This window comes from Drosophila teissieri, chromosome X (assembly GCF_016746235.2).
Source record: "Drosophila teissieri strain GT53w chromosome X, Prin_Dtei_1.1, whole genome shotgun sequence".
Taxonomy (NCBI): domain Eukaryota; kingdom Metazoa; phylum Arthropoda; class Insecta; order Diptera; family Drosophilidae; genus Drosophila; species Drosophila teissieri.
In genome coordinates this window covers 18,749,955-18,765,899 of record NC_053034.1, presented here as the reverse complement: position 1 = coordinate 18,765,899, position 15,945 = coordinate 18,749,955, and the positions used below count along the sequence as shown (strand labels likewise).

The window sequence follows — 15,945 nt, the reverse complement described above, 5'->3', positions numbered from 1 at the left end:
TGCCAAACTGAATTACTTCAGTTTCGAAGAGTATACTTTTGGGGTAATCAATTGAAAAGCGAAGTAAGGCAATCGTTTGTGTTAAGAGTCCGATGATAATTTATTTGTATTTTTCAATCATACTTACAAAGTAGAGTAGGTACATTAGAATGACTTTGATTGCTTTCATTTTATTCGATCGTTTGTTTGTTCATTTTTGCTATATTTTGGTTGCACATCGATTACAACGTTGTCAACCGCCTGACAACCCACTCTTCGGATAGATTGAAATAGATATAATAGGTATTTATACATAGAACTACAACTAGCGACGGAAGAGCCAGAGCAAAAAAATACAGCGGTTACTAATACACAAAAAAAAAGGCAATGGAAAAAGAGAATTGTGAATACAAATCCTTTTTCGAATATATATTATACTACGGGCAGCTCCACTCCTTTGGTTCTCGGATCCTCCTCCTCGTGCGTTCATAAAGCTACCAAATGCGAAAATACTCTAACTTTGATGCGGGACCTCCTCTCATCGCCGCACTTCCAAGGACTTTGCTTCGATCCTCGCTCCTCTCTGCGATCGGGGGGCGGAGGGCCTGGAGGGGCGGCTGGGGTGAAATATATTACAACAGGATGGGGTTGGGGGCTGTGCGGCTCCGGGCGCCTTGACCTCAGTCCGACCTTGGTCTATCTGGGCGAGGGCGACATCGTGGGCCTCGCTGAGGGTCGCTGAAGTGCCGCCGCCGTCGGCGCTGCTGTCACTATCGTGTTGACCTGCGGTGTGCGATGTATGGTGGTTGGTGGTGGGTGGTGTTGCGTGTTGGGTGGCATGGTGTGGTGGTGTTGCGTGTGTGTCATGGTGGTGCAGTGGTGGTGCAGTGGAGGGTGGATGGAGCAATGTGGGTGAAAGGTGTTCGGTGTGCGTTGGAGACAAGAGAGAAGCTCGATTACATGTCTAGACGAGGTGAGTTGCGATTTACTTTGGAGTTTCCGTCGATGATCTCCACGGGCTCCGCGGGCACATAGGCGGACAGTCCCATCAGCCCGAAGATGTCCGGCGTATAGTTGCGCAGCTGCGACGAGCTGGTGGGCGTGGCCGACTTCACTTCGCCTGCTTTGTGGGATGGACAAGGAAAGTGGTTAGTTTGGAGTGACATATGGTTGAGTAAATCCACCCATCCTCACCTGGAGTTGGTCGCATCCGTGGAAACCGCGGCGCTGGCGTTTGGTACACGGGCCTTGGCGCCGAGGCGGAGGCCACATGGCGATCCCGATGCTCCGCCGGGTGGTGCTCCTGATGCCGTGGCTGTGGCGTGACCACGTACACCTTCTCGTTGGTCTGCGGCAGGATGGCCACCTGGGCCTGTTTCCACAGCTCCTTGGGCGCCGTAGTGCTGCGCACATAGAGTGGTGTCACCACCGTTGTCGTTGTGGTGGGTGGGGCAGTGGTGGGGGTGGCGGTGGTGCTGGGCGGACTGAGGGTGGTCATGGCCGACGTGAATCTCGGTCGCTGATGGGCATCGTAGTAGTCGAAGTGAAGGCGGTTGTCCTCGATGGGCTGGAAGCCCTTCGATCCCCGTTCGCCCAGCAGGTGCAGTTGCTCCAGATTGTTGATGGATGTGGACAGATCCCCGGCATCGGTGGGTGGAGCGCCGCCCAGCTCGAAGCCCTCGCCCCGAGTGGTTTTCGACTGGCGCTGCGATACCGGCGCCGGAGTTGTGGTGGTGGTGGTCAGGTACTCGGACGGTATGTGCTTGGATCTCCCGCGAATCGTGGGTGTGCTGGGTCGGTGCGAGAGCGAGTTGTACTCCTGCTCCGTCCAGCCATCGATGTTCTTCTGCAGCCGCGAGATGTCCACACCCAGTCCCTGGCCAGGCAGCCGCTTCGTCTCCCGCTCCCGCTTGAGCAACTCCCGCAGATTGGTGGCCAGGATCTTGGTCAGGTACTTGGTGGTGCGACGCGAATTGGGTGGTGCCGTCACTGTGGCGGTGGCCAGCTTGGACTCCTGCTGCTCGTGGGGCTCCTCCTCGAGGTCGTTGCTTTGGTGGTTCTGGTGGTTCTGGTGATTCTGGTAATTGTGCAGATTGTGCTGGTGATTCGGCTGGTGGTGCAGTTGATGCGGAGGCTGCTGCTTCAGGGGCGTCCAGCTCTCGAAGGGGCGTGGCCGCTGCTTGGTGGTGTAGGGTATGATCACCTGCTGCGGACTCGGCGGCGCCATGCCCGCAAACTGTCCACTGGCATCGATGGCGCCGTACGTGGATGTGGGCGTTGGTGGCTGCGTGGGCGTGTACACCTGGCTCACCCGGAAACTGAGATCGGCGGGATCGCGGGTGAAGGGCCGTCCTCCGGCTCCCGCCAAGGGGGCGTGGTTGATGGGCGAGTCCAGCAGACGCTTGGGCGTTTCCCTGCCCCTTCCGATGCCCTGGCGGTGCGAGTGATGCACTGCAGCCAGGTGGTTGTTCAGCTCAATAACCGGCGCCGGTGGTGGCGCTGGTGGAGCTGTTGTGGTGGGCAACTCCGTGGTGGTGCTATACAACAGTGTGCTGGTTTCATCCGGAAACTGCTCCGCATAGTAGAAGGATTGCTCCTGCTCCTGTTCCTGTTCCTGTTCCTGCTCCTGTTCCTGCTCCTGCTGCAGTTGCTGTTGCGACGAGGCCGCTGGATAGTTATCCGCCGGCGGTGGCTGCGTGGTGGTCTCGGCAAAATGCCCGATCTCGGTGAGCAACTGCGAGGCCGGCAGGTGCTGATGCACCTGACCACTGCTCAGATCCTCCAGCTGATAGCGCACCGTACTGATATCCGCCTGCAGTTCCTGCTCCTGCGCCACCTCCTGGCTGGGTCTTTGGCTGGCCGCAGAGCCGCTCGAGCCGAGATCGATGGCATGCGACTGCACGAACGTGGCCGGGTATTCCACGGAGGTCACAAAGTCCGTCACCTGGTGGCTCTGCACAATCTCAAAGCTGGAGGTGCTGGCTGGCGGAGCGGGAGTGGGCAGGGGCAGGGAAACCGGCACAGGTCGCACTTCCGACTGAGCCACTGCGTTCTCCTTGACCAGCGAGGGCACCACCGGCCGGAATGGCTGGGCATTGTACAGCGGAGGCAGTGGCACCGCCAGGGGCAGGAAGACACTCTGTCCGGAGCTGGGACGGAATTGCACCGCCCGCTGGCGTTGCTGCGAGGCCTGCGCCACTGGCTGCTGCAGCTGCCACGTTGCGTGCTGCTGCGGAACAGGTTGCTGCTGCTGCTGCGGAATATGCTGCAGTTGTTGCTGCTGCTGCTGCGGGATATGCTGCAGTTGCTGCTGCGGAGTGTGCTGCAGCTGTTGCTGCTGCTGCGGGATGTGCTGCAGTTGTTGCTGCTGCTGCGGGATGTGCTGCAGTTGTTGCTGCTGCACTTGCAGCTGCTGCGCCTGATGATGATGCTGTTGCAGCTGGTTGTTCAGCTGCTGGGGATTTGGTTGCTGTTGCTGCTGCTGGCCCACCATGGGCACCCAGGGATACTTGTTGCACAGGCTGCACGGCTTGCCACCCGCATCGAAGCCGGAGACTGGCTTCGGATAGGCATAGCTCAGCGAGTTGGTGGCACTCAGCTGCTGATCCTTGGACGACGGGCCGCCGCCGCCCAGGCCGAACCACCTGGCCACGCGGGTCATGAAGCCGGCTTCGGGAACGGAAGCGGAAGCGGAAACGGGAACGGGAGCAGAGGTTGGTGGAGCCGCTGGAGAACCCGCTCCGGCGTGCGAAAGTCTCTGGGGAACGGGCAGTGGTGGCGGCACCAGGTGATCCGCCGGCTGGGCGGGCAGTGGCGACCTGCCCGATCTCACCAGGGCCTGTGCTGTGGATGCCGCCAGCCAGGAGGCCAGTACCAGGGTGAGCAGACCCAGAGACGCCGATCGCCGTTGGAGAGCCTGGAAGCGTGAGGAGCGAGAGAAACAGGGTGAGTTCAATTGAATGCCAAATTTCACTTTCCATCTCATAAATCCCAGCCAGACGCCAACGATCCAAGTTTATAGAGAGCAGGCGATCCGGTTGCGGACGCAGATGAAAGATGTGCCACTGCGCCAAGCAGCTGATCCGGTTTGCTTTTCACGGACTTGCAGTTGACACTTGGCAAGTCAAGAAATCCCACGGAATAAATAACCCAATTTAAGTGGAAAAATTGAAGCATGCAATTCATGTTTCAACTCTCCGATTCAACTAATTATGATCAAGTTACAACGAACTGAGATGACAGGTTTCGAATACACGCTGTTATATATTGAAACATTACTAGTTTTACCCAGTTGAAACTAGAACTTCTCTCTAGAATTTTTCAACCACATTCCTAGTAGTCTTGAAAGAGGATGACACAGACCTTACCTGCTATTGAAAACTAATTGAACGTTTTGAAAGCTTAAGGGTGAACTAAGCTATTGGTATATCTTAGGAACAGTATTACTATGCCATTGCTATAACCTTGCCAAGAATTTGATTTTCGGTCGAAGATTGTGGCATTTGAATGGAGGGACTTCCACGAACTGATTACTCTACTTGGAGCACCAACAGTTGACTATCAGTTAACTATCAATGATCAGGTGGTGAGTGGAAACTCCCTTATAAATAGTTGTCTATAGACGAAGGAAGCCTCTTCTCCATATGCTGAATAAATAAATGAATAATAGATAGAATGCCAAATGAAAATACCACATCACCTAAATATATATTAGTTATGGGAGCTTGGAGGCAACTTTCTCCAGGTGGGTCGGGTTGGTCAATTGGGGCTGGGGCGGTGGTCAGTTGTCCGAAATTGATAATTAGCCAAGGCAATTGGCCACCAGCTACTGGCCAACTCCCCTCAACTTCCTTTTCACACACACACACACACACACACACCTGACCGCAACATTCAAGTAAAAAGCCAAAAACTCAAAAAACATCTCGGGTGATGACTTCCTTTCCCACTCATGTGCATCTCTAAACGACAATTTGCCATTATTTATGGCCATGAGGTTCATGCGTTGATTTATGGCCAGCTGGCTGCACTGCATCCGATGCGATGCGATGGGTGACCAGCGAAGACCACCCCCTCACAAGGTCGGTGCAAGGTCAACAGATAGCTGGGAAATGGTGGAAGGCGATCGGGTAATCAGCCATCACCAATTTATAAGTGTGGGAACTCGGGGATTTTATTTCATTTATAATAGGCTTTCTACATTGGAAACCCATGAAGCAATAGTTATTCTTCATGAATTGTTTGAAACATATTCAGCTGGCAAGTTTTCTTTTAAAACAATTGTTGGCTAATCTTTGAAAGAAATCGCGAAGAGAGTTTGTCCCCTAGGGTGATCGCCCCGCCCTCTTGACTCAATCCCAATCCCCATTCAATCCAATGCAATCCCAAGCAACCCCTAGAAACCCAACCCAGTTTCCCAGTACCCAGTGAGCGAGGGAACTAATTATGTGAAAATTAGCTCTCATTAATGTGAGTTGAGTTATCAATAAGCCGAAAAAATAAGCCAAAAACGGAGACAGCCGAGCGCTAACAATGGGCGTTCACTTTCCCATAATTATTATGATTTTATTTTATGTGTTTATTCAGCACGTCGCCCATTGGGGATACTTCCATACTTCCACGTAGAGCCCATGGAGCAGCAGAAGCTGCGACTTAGCTCGGCTCAACGTAATTCAATTATGCCCGCCGACGGCGCGGGCATCGAAACAAAAGCAGATCCGCGGGGGCCACTAATGCCACCAAAGCCAAAGCCACTGCCACAGCCACTCAATCCCAGTCTTCGGTCTCCATCCTCATCGCCATCCCACTCCGCTGGAATCCAGCTCGTCCACATGGCGATGTCGCTGGGTTGGCGATAAATCGAGGTCGCCGCAATTTGAAAAGAAAGTGAAATTCTGCAACTGTTGGCAAACAAGCGAGCAGCTGACAGATGGAGGAGTCGACTCCTACACTCGGAAAATATAGAGGCATGCTTCCCCCAATTTGTAAGTAAATGTATTGGCTTACATCTTAATATTGTCGCTATATTGGTTTATAATGAACCAAGCTTTTAAACATTCTGGATTGATTGTGGATTGCTTTCAAGCGAAACAATTTTTCAGTGAGTACTTATAAGCCAAGTTGATTCCATCTGAAGATACAGAGGAATTTCCAAACAAAGCCCTAAATAAGCAAAGTTTGCGTATAATTAGCACCCATGCTTTTTAGCTTTTCGGCACTCTTTTCGCCAAGTGAGGCGCCCCAATCGGAGTCTGGGCATGAGTCTGGGTCTGGATCTGGTCTGACTGCGACTCTCGGAACTCTCGGAACCCGCGGAACTCTGGGAACCGGCGGCATCAGGGCCCAAAAAACTCGTTTCGTGTCGATAATACAAGCAACTGCCGCCGGAGAGGATCTGTATGGCCGCATGCAACCTTGGCTTTGCACTTGAAAATGGCAAAAATGGGAAACTCGGGCCCATGGAGCCCATGGGGTTTGACAAATAGTGGCCCACTCCATAGCCAGGAAAGAGCATGGAGAGGGGCAAAGGGGGCTCCACTGCACGCGATCCGACAATGTGCTTGGGAATCTTTTTGGGGGCAAATAACCAAACCGCAATTGTTGGCTCGTCATCGCATATGAGAGACCGAATCACCGACCCACCGACCGACCAACCAACCAACCAACCAAACGACCTCCCGCTTTTCAGCTGCATCTTCGCTGCTCTGCGGCGGCGCAAAAGTGAAATTGTCGATAAAACTGGGCAGCTTTGCTGGGCGCCAGCGGGCGGCGGGGGGATTAAAAGCTAAAGGAAAAACGCAACAACAACCACTACACATACTGTCACAGCGCGGCACTAGGTTTTCCAAACAACAACAACAGCAACAACCAGTAGGAGTGCTCCAAGAGTGTTTGCAGCAATATTTCACTTCGCACAACAAAAGGCAAAGAAATTAATTATGAAAATATACTCGTACTCATATCGCATGCGCCGTTGGAAAATATTGTTGCAAAAAGGAAAAGAAAACCCAGGCGCACAGAAGCAACAAAAAAATATGATAAAATAAAACAAAGTAATGGCAACAACAAATGCCATTTTATGCGCCTCAAAGTCGTCAACCGCCAGCGGACGTGGCTATGGAAATGCAGATGGTTATGGATGCCGCCACGGAGATGGCAGTTGGCAGATGGCAGCTATGCCCCCAGCAATGACCCCATGAATGTACATACTCGTATGAATTCAAATTTATTGGATTTCCAAGCCACGCTAATCCCGGAAAACCCAGGCGAGGAATGCTTTTAAATGTGATGATAAATCTGGGTAATAATCCAAATTATACACTCTTAAAGTTGGCTAGCTTAAAAGAAAGCTGGTTATACCCATTGCTCGTAGAGTAAATGGTTATACTAGATTTCTTGAAGGTATGTAACAGCGAGGAGAAAACATTTCCGACCCTATTAAGTTGTCCTTGATTAGAAGGTCTGAGAAACGGGTTTTTTATAGTCGAGAGTCGAATATAGCGTTCTCTCTCATTTAGTTAAGTAGAATAACTTAGTTCTTGTTTACTGTAGATATAATTTGTTGGCCCCATTCAAAACAACTCGCTTAATCCTTCCTATATATACATTTAAATTTTCATTTTACACGCGGTCATTCCTTTTGACGTTTGCTGATGGCTTGACATAAAGTGGTGGTAGCAGCTGACACACGTTGACTGTCATGTGCGACATCTCTTGGGACAGATCCAGATGCAGTGATTGCACACTGCAATTCTATTGTTTTCCCAATCGGCCGGATCGCGACACCCTGCTCCGCAGGTAACGCCTTGGCCTCCTATCGATCCATTTATCTGGTCCATTAGGTGGCGCCCAACGTGCGACTATCAGGTCCAACAAGTGGCGCCCAACGTGGGGCCATCACTTTCGCTTCGTTTTGCTGATCAATGGCAGGCGTGTTTCTTGTGTTTCTAGTGTTTCTAGTGTTTCTTTGCTTTTCCAGGCAATCGAGAAACGTTTTCCGTATTTACGTTGGCCCACTCATCATATGGGTATGGGTATGGGTCGCCGTGGCGGAAACGTCTGTTGTGGTTGGTGTTGTTTGGACCGGCGACAGGTGCTGACTTGGGGACTGAGATCTTCCCGCTTCTTGGCGACAACACCTTTTCCAAATGAGATGGCACAAAATGCATGCAAAATGATCGCCGTTTGCCGAATGTGGGACAACTGAGAGGCGACTGAAGCCGAACGAAATGACGAGTGACAATCAATAACTCATTTCACCAATATCAATCGCCATCGACCTCAGGCCTTTATGGTCTTCCACCGCGGGCCTCTTACAACTCAAATTATAGCTACGAATACTTTCGAAGTGACTTTTATCGATGATCGCCTTATCTCGCCTTCAGTCTGTCCGCAATTTCATTGGTCGACAGGTGTCTGTGGAATATTATACGAATGCTATCTCCGATGGCCAGTGAATAATGCGAAGTTAAATGTTATATATATATATTTAATTGCCTGATTAGTTTTTGTTGACAATGGGCAGGAAATTGATATGGCTGCGGTAGCACGGACTGAAATATGAAAATCAGTTGTTTACTTATTAACTGAAATTCATATTTATTATAAGATGTTGAGCGTAATCCAATGGACTCTTAATTACTAAGTATATCAGCCATGATTTCCCTGTTGGTTAATAATGGCTTGGCAGAGAATGAAGAAGATTTTTCATTGCCATACACTAATATCAAGTGTGAAATTTCCAGCAGTAAATCAATTTAATCACACTTTGAAGCGTGTGACGTGAAAATTGCACATGTTGATTCGCTGCCGAAAAATGAATCTCACCTCGACGGAAAACCAAGTAAGCGGCCAAGTGTTCAAGTGTCCAAGTGTCCAAGTGGCCAAGTGGCCATTGGCCTTGTCACGACCTCAGAGATTCACTCGAATGTGGACAATTCATGGAGCTGGCTAATTTGATTACCAGTGTCCGCCACGCTCGGTTTCAGCCGGAGTTGCGGATCGAGTTGGATTTGGGACTTGGGATGTGGATGTGGAAGTGGAAGCGGCTGATCTGGAGACCAAAAATGCCGCAGACATTGTCGAAATGTCTGTCATGGCTGGTGACTACTTGCATTTGGTACATATGGTACATAATTGTGCGATGAGCAATGCGCAACTGCGCTGATGATTATAATGATGATGTATGATGTATGTTATATGTGTATATTCGTATATTCGACGCAATGCGGAATCGCAGTTGTGACAGCACGCGAGCAATTAACAAGTTTCCACCCAGCATTTGTCGCATAACCCGATGGCTCCACATTCGCCAGTCATTATAAACAAATTAGTGCATTGTTTGCCGTCTGGATGCCGTGCTGGTTGCTGTACGATCGATCGATCGCCGTGCATTGCAATCGACTTTGCATAATACCCAACTATATACCCCTCTATATATCTATCTATGAGTCTAGCCAATCCCAATCCCAATCGCAATCCCAGTCACTATCCAAATCCCGATCCCGAGTCCCGGAAGACCGCAGTCGATGTTGATTGTGGTGTCTTGCTCGTCTGACGGGATCAATTACCACTTTCTGACTTTCTGCTCCCTGGATTACGCACAATGTCCCACGGCTATAATGTAGATGAACAAATATGTGCGCAAAACAAGGAAGGATGAAAGAGAAATGTGTGCGCTGCGATTGGAGGTTTCTAAAAAATAATATAAAATATACATATGGAGTTTTCTAAAAAACAATATAAAATATATATACAAAGGCTCAATAAAAAGGAAATGCTATATAACAAGTAACACATCTTACAAAGTATCTAATGAGCTACACTGCAAGGAGTAGCTACCTAACTATGTACTTTATTTTCCATGAGACCCAAGCTCAGAACAGTATGCGCACAAAAAGTGCGAGTGATGAAAGATAGATGACAAATTACTCGTAAATTATCAAATCAAATCTGAAATCAAGCAGCAAAGCAGCAAAGCAGCAAAGTAGCAAAGCGGCGGCAAATGAAGGTAAGGCGAAACCATAATTGTCCAAAGGTGCCCGTGATATAGTTACCTTAAATACCCACACATACTCGTACGTACTCGTATAGTCCCCCACTTTTTTGCTTGGATCCATGATAAAATGGAGCAAAAAGCCATGGGGACCCGGCATAGTAGTAGTAATAATAATAATAATGGCAACAATACCGATTCCCAAGATTGCCAGCATAATCGGCGCATTGTGGACTTTATTGCTCCCTCGTTCCATTGTCGCTCCACTCACCCACAGGCTGAGCCCCAACCAGAGACCACCCTTCCTCCCCTTCCCCCTCCCCCGCATATATGGGGATGGAGCTCCTCCGAAGCGGTGTGATCATTTCGAACAATGAGAAGAGCGGAGAAAAACTTGAATCGCTGGGGAGATGCTCGGGAAAAAAGTGAAAATTTGTCCGCGTCCAAAAATTATGCGCTTTTCACACGCGCTCCAAGTTTCGGCCGGCTCGGGGGGCGTACGGGGAGAGGGGGGCGTGCCGCTTCACTCTCAACACTTGCGTGTAATTGTCGTGCGACAACGTGAGCTTGACTCCGCCTGGAAACCTTTTTCCCCATCCCATAGAACCGGTCCGGTCTGCCCCCCATCTGCCCCCCAATTTTGTGGACCTCCCGCTCGACCGGCTCGTCGTCGTTTGCTTTACTTTTTGCACGGTTCCGCCGGAGAGCGGGGGTCCCGTGGAGATGGCCGGTATTCCGGCGACCTGCCTTGTAGGTTACTGAGGCACAGTGGGGCAAGTATAGTGAACAAAGCTGGTTCTATAGTTACAGCCAGATGTCTTATAAATTGAAAGTTGAAATATATATGTGAAATAAAAGAAAAGAGGCTTTATGCGATATAAAAAATAACCAAACGTACATGTTTTCCCTATAATTTTAGAAATCTGTTAAAAAAAAAATTGAGCAAATATATCAACAAAGCAAATATATTACAACTATGAAAGAATTTATTTATCAGTTAAATGGATGTTTAACTACATCAAGAATTTTGAGCGTAAAAAAATCATTGTTTTCCCAATGGTTAAATGTGTTATAACAACTACAGGCTTTTATAAAAAGAACACACATTTCTGCTATAAACAAAATTGGGTGTACTAATTCGAACTTAAAGTTAATTGGAAGAAAATAAAAGAAATTCAGAAATTCAGTGAAAATATTTGTTGGCACTTTAGAAAGCTCTTTCATGGAACTCGTCCCACTGTGCAACGCTGAACTTGGCTGTTGAAAATCCCAAATACGAAAGAAGTCGGCGGCATAAACTTGTAAAAAACAACTAGCCTGAACGAAAACAAAAGTAAAAGTGGTTGTTGTTGCTCTCATTGTTGTCTTAGACTTGAAGTTCACTTTTGTTTCTAGGCATTTTCCTTTGTTTTTCAGCTGCGTGTTGAGCGTTGGGTTTTCTTTGCTCTTTATTTTCTTTTCCCTAGAAAGGGGGGTAGGGCTGGGGGGGTGTGGTGTGGTGTGGTGTGGTTGGTGTAAGGTAAGGTCATAAAAAGTCGAGCACCTGTCCAACAGCACCCCCTCTCCTCCCCTCCCCCGCTGGCACACAGCTGTTTCTTCTTGATCCGTGCGGTAATTAAGATCGTTCGCTGGCCTAAGTGACGCCAATTAAGTTACGTTGGTCAGTTGGCGTTTGAAGTCGGAAGAAAGAAGTCGGAGTTGGGGGAAAAAGAGGTCGTGTTTCAGTTTTGGCCGCCGCCTCCCTTTATACTTTATACTTAGTAGTATTATTACTTTGGGCGTGCATTTTCTCACTGGTCGCTCGCTTTTCTCGCTTTTCTCGCTTCTCGTTATGCAAGTTCTGCAATTGCCACTTTGATAGGGAAAATCTGGACAGGCCACGGCTGTGGGAAAGAAAAGCCCATCTGCTGCCGCCCGAAATAAAGAAAGAAAAAAAAACAAACAGACAGCTTCCAATTATGAAAGTCGGAGGCTGAGACCGTGTCACATAAATAATCTGGCACTCTTCGTGGGCTGCTAAAATTGAAGTGAAATTGCAGCTGATTATTTAAAACTGTAGCTATTTCTCTTTTATTATCTTTCGGATTTCAGATTTTAGTTCCAAGATTTTTCCCTGCCCCACAAAACACACAGATATAATATTTTAATTATGACTTAGTGTGGCTGCTAAAGCGATGGTCGCGCCAGATATTTTATTGTTCCGTTCGGCTCGTTAATTGCCAGCCATTGCCTTAATTGGCCCACTGTGCCGCGCATGTAACACACGGCGTATGCGTAATCTGCTAATCATATATCTCTCATTTATGTATACGAATATATGGAAGTATGCATTTCTCGTAACTGCTCTCGTTTGTCCATCTATTATACAATTGAGCGGGCGGCCTGGGATCGGAAATCGGTCTTTGGGAAATGTAGATGTCTGATTTATTACGATTTGCATAGAAAGGTTTCAATTTCCTTTGTCTTCCGTTCAGAAAAAAGCAAGAAATGTACTTTCCCAAATCGAAACGGAAGCGAGTGAGTTGCCAAAATGCTAAACCGACTGGGCGGAAAAAGCAAAGCAAAATTATCAAACCTGTGTGATAGAAATATTACGTTTCTTATTGTAAACTGAATGAAAGCCGTTTCAAATATCTAAAGCAAATATATTTCTCAAATAACACAGGGTATGTCACTCTTATCAAACGATGTAGTATCTAACTAAATATCTTTCAAGCCAAATAATATCTAAATATCTTTCAAAGTAAAACAGATACACATTCAAAATTGGATATGCCATTATGTTAGCTTGAATAGTGGTACTTATATTTCATATTTGAAGCGCCATACATCATTTCCATACCACTCGAAACATGAAATCGACGCATAAGTAATTGAGATGTAGCCATGCAACAATACCCTGTACTTAACACGATAGCCGGCAAATTAGAGGTTTGTCGAGTGCAAATTGAGGTATTTTACGATTGAGTGTTTCATATACAAAGTCGCCTCCTTCAGGGCGAGAAATGCACTTGCCGTGAATCCAGCAATTATGTGAATTAGTTTTTCACGCCCCGCTAACTATTTCCTTTTCGATCTACTTAAAGCGTTGACAGTTGGCTTCGGTGAATTAAGGTGCCATCATCGAAGGCGATTATGTAATGGGCGGCGAGCGCATTAACCAGTCATTGCCACCTTAACCCTCCACTGGTCCAAGGGGTTCAAGCGGTCCAAGTGGTCCAAGTGGTCCAGTGATCACCGCCTCCATGGCTGGTTGCCTATTGGTTTTTACGATGCACGGCACAGAGCACAGCCATAAAGGGTCGACGAAATGCAAAATATCCACAGAGACATAAATCCAGGAATGATGCGTGTGTGCCGCCTCATAAAGTGCAATTCAACAATTACACAATGGGAATTGCCACGGCCTCTTTGGTATGTACAATGCGTTGTGGTGATGATGGCCAGTGCTATGATATATTTGGGTGCCTAAAGACAATACCATTTCTGCACAAAATTCGGGGCTGTTACAATTACGTGGCATACGCAAGTACTCAGTACTCAGTACCCAGTACCCCAACTGCCTAACTATATGGCCATAATACCCATATTCGTCATGCATCTCGCGTTGTTTTGTCCGAAATAAGAAGCAAAAATACACAAAAACTGAAATACAAAAAACAGAAATACCGAAATACAGAAAACATATAACGAAAGACAAAAGCGAAACACTCTCTTTCGATTTTCGATTTCAATTACAATGCGAACACCACAATTACAATTGAAATGCACTCGACGCACCTGTTACGCGTGTTACCTCTACCGCACAGAGCTAACTGGGCAAACTGCGCTAACTGAGCTAACTGAACAAACCGAGCCACCCAATTGGATGTGTGTAATACTTACACTTAGCCATAATATTTTCTGGCTCTTGCGCAACCCAATTGCCATCCGTGATCGGCATTTCGGAGTTCCCGCGATCCATCAGATCGCCGGACGACGATAAGGTGCGTAATGATCATGGATCACCCCGGGCGCTAAAAGATACCCAATTCGACCTGATACCTGATCCAATCCGATCTGATCTGATCTGATCCGATCTGGGGCCATGGGAAAGGGCAGCGCGCAATGAGTCGGGATTTTACTGGAGCACCGGCATCACGATCAATTTGGCAACTCAACTCAATGATCTGGCCGAAGATCGGAGCGAGCAGATTGATTAATTGGCTGCTTTGTTGCGATCATTGATCAATTTGCAGCCTTTAACCTTACAATTGAATTCACAATGGTCATTGGCTAATGGATAATGCCATGAATTAATATTGTTATTATAATCCTTTTCTATGAATATGAAATTGGGTACGTGGTAAATATTTGGGTTACAATGTAGTTCTTACTATTTCCAGAACTAATGGTTGTAGAGATCGTTCATCTGTTTCTAAGGTAATAAAGCACCCACTACTTTTCTATCGTTAAACTAAGTTTAACGAGAATTATTTGTAGTTTTCATAAAGTAAAGCATACGCTCGATTAAGCGAAGTCATCATGTAAGTGTAGTTAGATACCATTTACCTATGCTATGTCATTATTATTATTCCATTTCATCCACAACTCAATTTGCAAATGCAAAACCAGGTTATTTTACAAAGTAGTCGCCAAAACCTCTCAATCCTTCTATGAGCAATACCTCAGTGAAATCATCTCGAAAGATTTCAAACGATCTAAACAATAGAGGTTCTTTACATTCACATTAAACCGTAAAACAATATTGCCCAAATAAATGAATACTCGGTGGGTTTTATTCAAACGTATGTATGTATATAGATTCCCAGAAATTTCTAGGCTGATTTCCCTTTCCATTGTTCTCCCATCGAAAGTGATAACGAGCCCACAGGTGATTTTCTATAGCCCAAATATCGCACAATCTCCGCTTCTTAAGTGGCCATAAAAACTCTAAAAGTCACCGCGGAGCGAGAATCGCTCTGGTTCCCTCGCTGAAACCCTGACCTACGAGACCCCGTCTTCTTCTTCATTTTCTCCGCCTTCTTCTTTCTCATTCCTCATTCGACGATCGTAAACCCGATTCTCCGCGGTTCCATGTGAAGAGTTCTTGGTAAATTTCGCCTCGGCTTACTTGGCATTCTGTATTCTGTATTCTCGATTCTTGATTCCCGATGCTCGCGGGTTGCACTCACCATTGCTGGTAGATGATTTCTCGGGAACATGATAGACAGCATAGATCAGCCTCCTCCTACTCGCTGAAGGTCGAACTCCTCTCCGGCGATTGATCTGGATCTGATCACCGGCGAGATCAGGTCAAACCCGCTGGCTACCTGAAATTCCTTTGAATTTCGCTTGAGATTGGTTAACTAAACACTCGGCACTCGAACAAAAACGAAACAAAAAATCTGATTGTGATTTTGGCAACTTCTTTTGCACTAAAAATTTCACTTTTATCACCGAACCGCCAGGGATGCTGCACACATATACACGTATAACTTGATGTATTTTATATCTCCGACTGGATCTCGATTCAAAAAAACCGCCGACGAACGTACACAGAGTATCTGAGCATCTGAGTATCTGAGTACCAGAGTATCTTGAACTGCAAACTCGAACTGCACATGCGCGCAGGCGCCCACGAACTGAGCGCTGGCCGTGGAAAATGCGGCAGGTAAGGCCGCACTGCCAACCGCCAACTGCGATCGCCGATCGGGAGAGAGAAAGAGAGAGAGTGGGCGCTCCGGAAAGAGAGATCCGATCCAGATTTGGCGGGAGAGAGCGGGATCGTGACGTACTGCGACTGCCATACTGCTACTGCTATACTGCGACTGCGCGGAGCGTACGTGAGCGGCATCCGCTCAAAGGCCACATGCAAAATGTTGCAAATATCTGTGACAACGTCTGCGGCGGCAGAGGAGGCACTTCGTCCACTCTCGGCCCTGCTCCGCGGATCGGGAGGCACTGGGGTCACCATCTGGACCCTGGGCTCT

At 47.6% G+C, this 15,945-nt stretch overlaps 1 protein-coding gene across 2 annotated transcripts; it reads right to left on the bottom strand.

Annotated features, from left to right (window-relative positions):
• Positions 1–224: 224 nt before the first annotated feature.
• On the bottom strand, positions 225–15,575 carry LOC122624374 (histone-lysine N-methyltransferase 2D). Of its 2 annotated transcripts, XM_043803881.1 has the most exons (4): positions 15,148–15,575; positions 1,174–3,895; positions 969–1,099; positions 225–762 (listed from the first exon to the last, which is right to left on the bottom strand). In XM_043803881.1, exons 1-4 carry the CDS (start codon positions 15,187–15,189, stop codon positions 676–678), a joined length of 2,982 nt encoding a protein of 993 aa, XP_043659816.1. In that variant the 5' UTR covers positions 15,190–15,575; the 3' UTR covers positions 225–675. The 2 variants fall into 2 exon arrangements, with proteins under 2 accessions (XP_043659816.1, XP_043659817.1); XM_043803882.1 differs by lacking the exon at positions 225–762 and having other exon boundaries at positions 936–1,102.
• Positions 15,576–15,945: the final 370 nt, after the last annotated feature.

Bases quoted from the DNA above. Each gene is read 5' to 3' on its own strand.
- LOC122624374 (XM_043803881.1), bottom strand. From the start codon at position 15,189: ATGCTGTCTATCATGTTCCCGAGAAATCATCTACCAGCAATG. The intron at 3,896-15,147 runs GTGAGTGCAACC...TCACGCTTCCAG, and splicing joins GAAATCATCTACCAGCAATG to GCTCTCCAACGGCGATCGGC. The intron at 1,100-1,173 runs GTGAGGATGGGT...CCCACAAAGCAG, and splicing joins ACGGATGCGACCAACTCCAG to GCGAAGTGAAGTCGGCCACG.